This window comes from Anguilla anguilla, chromosome 2 (genome assembly GCF_013347855.1).
Source record: "Anguilla anguilla isolate fAngAng1 chromosome 2, fAngAng1.pri, whole genome shotgun sequence".
Taxonomy (NCBI): domain Eukaryota; kingdom Metazoa; phylum Chordata; class Actinopteri; order Anguilliformes; family Anguillidae; genus Anguilla; species Anguilla anguilla.
Window position 1 is genome coordinate 102,990 of NC_049202.1, and position 9,202 is coordinate 112,191.

General features: G+C 42.3%; 1 protein-coding gene across 1 annotated transcript; it reads left to right on the forward strand.

Moving 5' to 3' along the window:
- The first annotated feature begins 678 nt into the window (after window positions 1–678).
- On the forward strand, window positions 679–4,992 carry LOC118221772 (fibrous sheath-interacting protein 2-like). The gene is made up of 9 exons (XM_035407141.1): window positions 679–803; window positions 1,165–1,326; window positions 1,960–2,049; window positions 2,167–2,306; window positions 2,605–2,647; window positions 3,643–3,762; window positions 4,359–4,625; window positions 4,717–4,818; window positions 4,907–4,992. The coding sequence occupies exons 1-8, from the start codon at window positions 747–749 to the stop codon at window positions 4,783–4,785; spliced, it is 948 nt and encodes a 315-aa protein (XP_035263032.1). The 5' UTR covers window positions 679–746; the 3' UTR covers window positions 4,786–4,818; window positions 4,907–4,992.
- The last annotated feature ends 4,210 nt before the right edge of the window (window positions 4,993–9,202 follow it).

Genomic DNA, 9,202 nt, shown 5'->3' on the forward strand with positions numbered 1-9,202 from the left:
GAAAAAACAACAGCGATTTGTCGTGATTTTTGAGTTATAGAATGTTGGTGCTGTAACGAATCATATTCGACTTTATGATCATGTGACTATACTCCGGGGACCCAGGAAACTTGGCCTAGTATAAAGTGATTGTGTAAGAACAACGAGCGTTGGTGCAAGAAAATATTTTAAACTGAAACGTTTAAAAGGCTAATGCTGTTTTGCTGATATGCCCAATCTCTACTTAATAAAGCGATGGCCCAGTTATTCAGTGACCCTTTACTGTAGTATGTATCATCTCACCGTCGCGGCTAGTTAGCTAGCGAGCAATCAGAATCAAACGCATAGTAGAAACGGGAATACGCGGTTATTTAATCTAGAAAACATTCTCAAGCGGTCTGATCCATTGTAAACTAATTTAGAATGATAAGAGTTGACATAGCGTCGCAAGTTTATTTTACTCATCTGAAATCACGTGTAATTGAGACGTTCATATAATATGCCAGTGGCAAGCCATATGGACATGGCCAAGTAAAATGAGTCAGTCTGGTTCTAATGCATCACAGTGTGATTGCGTCATAATATTACTACGGCATGTAGCTTATAACCGTTATGACGTAAACAAACGAGTGCGCTGTATTATTACCAGTTATGTTATTTGTTTAATATCACTTTCTCGCTGTTTAATCGTAGATGAAAAGTGAAGTTAATTAGAACGGCTGCTTTCTGGACTACAGCTAGATGTGGCAAGACCGCTAGAGGGCAGAATGAGCCAAGCAAAGGCTAAGGGGACGCCGATCTCCAGGGCCAAACTTGGGGAGCAGGTACAGTCAGCTCCGAGGACACGTCTCTGTATTCAGTGCGCATAGTTCCAATATTTCATGAGCGAACAGTCTGCCAAAATACAAGCAGAAAATAGCAATAAATAAATAATAATAGCAGAAAAACAAGGAAAAAAGGCTATTGTGACATTTTATTATTATTATTATTATTATTATTATTATTATTATTATTATTTGTAGTATAAGTAGTAGTAGTAGGATTCACTGCAAAAAATAAATAATAAATCTTATCTGAACTATTCCTGTCAGATAATACTTCATCCTGGATATCTGCAGACATAATGGGTTTAATGTGTTTGCACGTTTGAGGCAGAAAGGGATAATGCCAATTTATTGCTTTCAGATCTTTGTGAAAACGGATGACTTCATCCTGTCCGACCCACAAATGCACATAATAAAGCCGAGTTACAACAGCCTGCATGATCCTCACCTTCGCAAATACTACCATCGCAAGGACATGCAGACCCTGCTGAGGAAGAGAAACTTTATTACAGGAGAGAAAGAGGTAAGATCCTGACAGCACTATGAGCCTGACCAGGCCGCTCATAACCTTACAGCACTATGAAACTGACCAGGCTGCTCACAACCTTACAGCACTATGAGCCTGACCAGGCTTAACCTTACAGCACTATGAGCCTGACCAGGCCGCTCATAACCTTACAGCACTATGAGCCTGACCAGGCTGCTCATAACCTTACAGCACTATGAATCTGACCAGGCTGCTCATAACCTTACAGCACTATGAGCCTGACCAGGCTGCTCACAACCTTACAGCACTATGAGCCTGACCACCGCTCATAACCTTACAGCACTATGAGCCTGACCAGGCCGCTCATAACCTTACAGCACTATGAGCCTGACCAGGCTAATCATAACCTTACAGCACTATGAATCTGACCAGGCTGCTCATAACCTTACAGCACTATGAGCCTGACCAGGCCGCTCATAACCGTACAGCACTATGAGCCTGACCAGGCTGCTCATAAGCTTACAGCACTATGAGCCTGACCAGGCTGCTCATAACCTTACAGCACTATGAGTCTGACCAGGCTGTTCATAACCTTACAGCACTATGAGCCTGACCGGGCTGTTCATAACCTTACAGCACTATGAGCCTGACCAGTGTTTTCCCCCTCAGGTCAGATGCTCCTTTAAGGAGTATAAAATGCACCAGAGGTACTTGGAGCACCTCAAGAGCATCGCTGACCGAACAAACGGGGAGATCCAGGTGAGAGCCGCCATGTTCTGTCCAGTGATTAACCAATCTGAATCATCATGTGATGAGCACGTTGCTAAGGGAGTAAATGAGTAGCCCATATGAGCTGCGTGTGCATGTGTGCTCCAGAGGTCCAAGATGAGGCTGTTTCTGGAGAAGCAGCAGGAAGGGCTCATCCCCCTGGACATGACGCTCACAGACATGAGGGAACAGCTGCTGGAAGAGGAGGTGGAGTGTCTTCGGCAGGTCATGAGAGCTGAAGGATTTCGGTACATTAACCCAAATTCTCACCACTGATATTCACTGGAACTGTTAAAGAAGGCCTTTAAAATGAATAAATTAGTAATACATTACTAAATAATAATAATAATAATAATAATAATAATAATAATAAACTTAATTCATTCTTATGTGAATGTTCTTTCTTTCCACTGCACTATACAAAGCACTTTGAGCTGCATCTCTGTATGAAAGGTGCTATACAAATAAAGTTTATTATTATTATTATCATTATTATTATTATTATTATTACCACTACCAAATCTCAATTTTCTCTTTTTCTTAAAGGGGGACAAGAAAATATGACCCAGAGGATTATAGAATAGAAATGGTAAGAACTTCTGTCAGATCTGAGCCAAACCCGGGTCAAACCAGGGGCAGATACTAGTTTCGAAGGTTTATTCTGCTGATGCAGTATGAAAACACTTCTTGCTCATCCCTGAGCATTTACAATGGAACATGTTACTGATCAAAATGTACAACCTTATGAAAGCAGAATTTATGTCATGATAGTGTCTCTGTGTCGCTGTGATTGCTGGCCATACACAATATGGTTACTTTGCTTCATATTCGGGCATGCTCTGTAAGGAAGTGATGTTTCTGTTTGGCTAATGGGTATTGAACATTGAATAAACCAATGTTACTGGGTACCAACTAGCTAGCTGGATTAACAGTGTTATTTTTTAGCCAATTACATATTGTTCTAACATTAGCAGAGTTAATAGAGTGACTCAATAAAGATGGGTGACAAATGCTAATGCACTTTCATAGAAAAGAAGTGGAGTGAAAAGCATTAACATTTCCTGTGCCATACGCCAGTTTACTGTGTAGCTATATGGTTAAAAATGGATGAGAAGCCATATGAACTAATGTGTGGTGTCATTGTGTTTGGACTATTTGTCTCCAGTTAGTTGTTTCCATGGACATTACTATACTGATAATGCTGCAGTATCATGGCATATTGATGGATATAGATTTATTTATAACTTGGGAAACTGTCTGAATTTTACTGGTGTCTAAAGGGGTATGGTATTTTAAATAGTTACTTGATGCAGTGCTGAAGGTAATGTCTCTCTGGTGTTAGTGTGTGATAATGGACTTCTCTGTGGTTGTTTTGTGTGTGATAATGGACTTCTCTGTGGTGTTTTGTGTGTGATAATGGACTTCTCTGTGGTGTTTTGTGTGTGATAATGGACTGCTCTGTGGTGTTTTGTGTGTGATAATGGACTTCTCTGTGGTGTTTTGTGTGATAATGGACTGCTCTGTGGTGTTTTGTGTGTGATAATGGACTGCTCTCTGGTGTTTTGTGTGTGATAATGGATGCAGGACCTGCTGAGCTGGAAGGTGGAGGAGCGGGCGCGGCTCCGGAGAATCGAAGCAGAGGTGCGCCATGAATGGAACAGAGAGAGGCAGCTGAGAGACGCCCAGGAGAGGAGAGAGAGGAAGGTACCCACGTGAGCTTCACCTGTGAGACACATAGCCTTACAGCACTATGAGCCTGACCAGGCTGCTCATAACCTTACAGCACTATGAGCCTGACTAGGCTGCTCATAACCTTACAGCACTATGAGCCTGACCAGGCTGCTCATAACCTTACAGCACTATGCGCCTGATCAGCCTGCTCACAACCTTACAGCACTATGAGCCTGACCAGGCTGCTCATAACCTTACAGCACTATGAGCCTGACCAGGCTGCTCATAACCTTACAGCACTATGAGCCTGACCAGCCTGCTCATAACCTTACAGCACTATGAGCCTGACCAGCCTGCTCACAACCATGCAGCACTATGAGCCTGACCAGGCTGCTCATAACCTTACAGCACTATGAGCCTGACCAGGCTGCTCATGACCTTACAGCACTATGGGCCTGACCAGGCTGCTCATAACCTTACAGCACTATGAACCTGACCAGCCTACTCACAACCTTACGGCACTATGAATCAGAGCCTGAACAGGTAATAAATATACATTAAGTTGTATTCGTGAGATTATTATGGTGCATACACTGGTGTTTCAGATCTAATCTGTTCTTGTGTTTCAGAAACACACTGCAATGGTGCGCAAATGTACTGTGCACCAGCTGCAGGTGATAGAGCAGGCGAAGCTGTCGGAGGACTCTGTGATGGAGGAACGCAACAAGATATATAAACCACCGTCCAGGAACAGTGCAAAGAAAACAAATCTCACTCCATCAAGGAACACCACAAAGACAGCAGCACCTTCTCTTCAGCCCACGGACCGAGTTCAGAGCTTTGTGATCAGACCCAGAAAGCAGACACAAGTGACACAAGCAGCTTCACCTGAGCAGGTAAGAGAGACTGCTCCTCACTAGCCCCACACCAACACTGCTGTTTCACAGGCTTGATGACACAGCGGATTTATGTTTTTGTTTTTTCCAGAATTCCGCAGTTGAAGATGAGGTGGAAGAGAGATCCAGGAAATCCCGGATCCAGGTGTCGGTGGTCTAGAGGGGGCGGAATACTGGAGATCACTCAGCCCAGGTGCTGTATGAATGTGGCTGAAATATGGAGTCTGTGCGGGATGTGGTGAAGGCCTGAGATCTGAGCCTGCATTACTGTCCCGCTACAGACGGCGAGCGAGACGGGGCGACGGGGGCAGAATGGGAGGCAGTTCGAAACCTGGCGGATTTATCCACCCCCCTTCTAAGAACAAGCTAATAAATAATGAATCAAACTCACTCAAAATAGCTCTATTTACATTACAAACCGATTTTACTGACTGCTTGTGTATTACTGCTATTTCAAGGGTGAGTTCTAGTTTGGGTTAAAACATTTTGCCAATGGTGTCTTATAGCTCAGGCTCACAGGTGTGTTACCTGTGGGTATGGCAGTGGTGCTCCAAATCAGGGCTCCTGTTATGAGAGACCAGGCCTGGCCGCTCTTTCTGCCAATCAGATTCAGAGAAATTGTGTCCCCAGCCAGGCAGGAACCTCATTGGCTCCACACACAGCGTGAGGTAAATATTCAGTCCAATCTTGTGACTGAAACTGTGAGGGAGGAACAGGAGTCAGGCTGGTTTGGGGATTTGAGGACGGTATCTTTACTGTGTGAATTCAGACTGCACTTTACACACACACACACTCACCATGAGATGCCAGCACCATGTGGGAATTATCCTTAGTGGATTACTCAGACACAGAACATTTCCTGAATGCACAGTTCAAAAGAGTGGCAAAAATTACACTTTTTTTTACACAGAGCGACTTACACAACATACACATGGCAATTAAGTTGCATCCATTTAGGCAGCTGGATACATATTGAAGCAATGCAGGTTAAGTACGTTGCTCAAGGGTACAACGGCAGTGTCCTACCGGGGAATTGAACCTGCGACCTTTTAGGTTACAAGACCAACTCCTAAAAATCACTACTTCTGGTGAAGAACAGAAATGAGATTATTAATCACATATAAAAGACTGCTATGGAGCTGGTGACTGTTTGAATTTATATTTTAATACTTTTGTTCTTTATTCCTATGTGTATTCTACATTGAAATATTGAGGTTTCGTCTGTAAATGTGGGTTTTTATACACAAGCTTTAGGGTTACAGGCTTACAGCTAGTCTGAAACTGTGCAGCATCAGAACTTCAGGAGGAAAGCCAGACTGGTCTTTCCATGTGTTCATGAAGATTATAGAATTTATAATACATACATTTAGCCCAGCTAACATGTGTAACGGACTGAGGAGCACATTGTCAGGAACCAAATCTTTGATGTCCCAGTGCACTGCTAGTATGGAAATGGAACAGGCATTTAATAAAGAGATAAAGAGAAAAAGAGAAGGAATACACCCTTTTAAAGTCCTCCCCAAATCCTTTAATGAGATTTTGGTTGTGTACAAGCATTTCAGGATTGTCTAGGTTACATACATGAATAGAAAAGGCACACAATGCATCACACAGTCTATCCCCAAAAACTCAGCCCATTATTCTGTGATTTCAAGTGTTTCCCTAAGTACAGTAATTCTCCTTATATACAGTCTTTCATCAACAACAGATCATGCTAATACACAGGTAAATTCAGTAGTTATTGTTTTCTGTATATATGTACATTTTAATGTTTATTAAAAAGCTTTAAATACATGCTTTACTTGTAGGAATTACAAGCAGACTGTACAGTGTTATTGCGATAAAAAAACTGCCCACATATCTGGTGTGTTGAAGAGACTCACGGATCCCTGTCCTTCTCCCTGCGCCACACGGCTTGGGGTCACAGCCAATGAGAGACTGCTGAACAGGGGTCCCCACACTCTAGCACTGCTTTCAATGGGGCACAAACACAGGAACGGCCACTTCCTGCAGAGAAGCGGACCCTGCTGCAGAGCAGCACACAGCTGGGCTGTTCACCAGGAACAGGGACTCCAGGAGGCTGTGCTCTTCAGCAGGCTTTTCTGTACAAACACAGCGCAGCTCAGCCACCACAGGTACCCAAGGTGTACTTCCTTATGTACTGCTACACTATGAACATGGGAACAGATCCGCTGAATATCGAATAATGTGAGAAAACAGTAAACAAAAAAAATACTTTCTTGCTTTTCATTCCTTTGATAGGATAACCATCATACTGGAAAGAATTTCTTAATGTGACTAAAACTGCTTCCTTGTTTCATTAAGCTTGAAAGAGCAGGATGAACACACTGCACACAGCCTGTTTTTCCATTTCACCGCAGCTTTCACCACTAAGCCCACAGGATTCAGGTATCATTCCGTGCCAAGGCAAATTCTACAGTACATTTATAGATAATGAAATGAAACTGATGAAGTGACACAGTAAAAGCAGAGTCCTGCATTCAGTAAAGATGGCTAATGTGTGTGCTCCCTCCAAACCCGTAGCACACCCCCAGGGAAAAGGTCTAAATCTACAGTGCACCAGAACAGAATCCAGTGGCACAGACCATAGTCTATGACAAAAAAGCACCAGAATATTTGTGCAATCCTATTAAGCTTTTACAAGAGGAGGCACCTGTGACATATTCAGCCTTAATATTCACCGTTTAGCAGCTAAATATGAACACAGGTGTTGCATAGCCACACACCCAAACTGCCAAGGTAACATAACCATTATCTTTCAAGAAAATATTACAATAATTTGAATATTTCACACATACAAATGGAAATAAGTCTCACACTTTTTAATGGATCCGTGAGTATCCCTTTACCAGTGGAAATTTACAAAAGCCACAAAAATAACTTTCCATTTGATATTTATGTAAGTTTTGAAGGGCGTCATGCGAACAGTGTTGGTAGTTGGAAAACAGACTTTCTTCTGGATATTATCTTACAGCAAATGGATTCCAAACTCAACTCTGCCCAGAGAGACAGGAGAAGCTACAGAGCACAATGTTCAGTCAGTAATATGAGAGACAGATTACCCACTGGCCTCATTAACACTGTTAGAGTTAGCACTCAGAATGTGGCTATGTGTGCGGAGTAATGCACTGCCGGCCTCGTCTGGTAAAGAGGATTTCACCAGAACACCAGAGCCATGTTTGGCTGCAAGCTTCAGAAGCGACAGGTGAAATGTAGTGAGGACTCCTTACCATGGTAACGGTGTGGGTGAGTGTGGCAGACAGGTGAGCTCAGTGCTGAAGCCCTACAGCGCTCTCAGGAGCTCTGACCTCATCATTCATATTCAAACCAGCCCCCATATTTCACCTGGAAGTACAATCAGACCAGAGGAAAACTCTGCTGTGCAGTGGCCTCAGAGCACATCCTGCTAACAATGGGCCTCATTCACCAACCGTTCTTAAGAAGAATTTTCTTCTTAAAACCCACTTATGCAGCTTTCATGAAGATTTTGACATTCACCAATGTTTTTCTATTTGGGATTTGTTCTTAGGTAAGAACAGAATCTACGCACACTCAAGAGCACACTTAAGCACATTTGAGTGCTGACATGTTTGTGCAAAATAATTGGTTATTGCATTTTCTTCAATTATACAGTTGTATAATATTATAGGATTTAAATTACAATAATATTTTTATAATTTATAATATTTTTAAATTATTATTTGCATTATTTTATAAAGCATTAAGGTGCCAGGTTCCGCCTCAGAGGGTGGTTGCCTCAGCGGGAGTAAATGATAAAAATCAAACCATTGTAGTGACCTTTTATTTTTGGGGGTTTCAATTATGCAATGTTTGGTCTATATTGCAAAAGCCAATGTTTACATTTTGAATACAAACTAAGCACTTAAGTAACACTTTTTAAACACATGGACATGTTGAAGAAGAGAACGTCACTAGGGGGGTGACACCTAAATGACTGGCAATACATTTTTTGTGCAGTGTTTTGTGCAGTGACGGGTTTTGTCGTTTGAATGCATAACACGCAATTCCTTGCGCCCACTGCCACCAGTATTTTTTTTTTTTTTTTTTTGCCTCAGATTTGACATCAAACCATTTTTTTTTTTACTTCATCAGTTGTGCGCCCTTCTCCAGATACAGCGTTCACTGAACGAATAATATCATCCCATGCATCTTTTTTGTGTTGTTTTATATCCACTACTGACGCGACTAAATATGACAGGTCGTTTGCTGTTCACTTCCCGCAGCAAAACCTCCACTTCAGAACTACTGAAGTTTTTCTTATGTTTGGAGTCCGGTGCTCCACCGTCGTTAGATTTTCGTTGGGGCAGTATTGACTTCGTTTGCTCTCAACTTTTCTTTTCGATTTCTGTGTGTGCACACGGCCCTGCAGTCTCATGCCCTTTTATGGGGATTGGCGGGGCGTTTACCTATGTTAATTAGGAACAACTGGCATGGGCTTTACACTTACGAAGACAATGGGATTCATCATTTTAAGAACACATGTGCAAACAATTCTGCGGTTGTGTCGTGAATCTGACGTAGACTTTTCTTAGGAA

What these genes read in the sequence shown, in the direction of transcription:
- LOC118221772 (XM_035407141.1), top strand. Translation starts at nt 747, where the DNA reads ATGAGCCAAGCAAAGGCTAAGGGGACGCCGATCTCCAGGGCCAAACTT. An exon ending in GAACAAACGGGGAGATCCAG is followed by an intron (nt 2,050 to 2,166) that starts GTGAGAGCCGCC and finishes TGTGTGCTCCAG; the next exon opens with AGGTCCAAGATGAGGCTGTT. An exon ending in AGGAGAGGAGAGAGAGGAAG is followed by an intron (nt 3,763 to 4,358) that starts GTACCCACGTGA and finishes CTTGTGTTTCAG; the next exon opens with AAACACACTGCAATGGTGCG.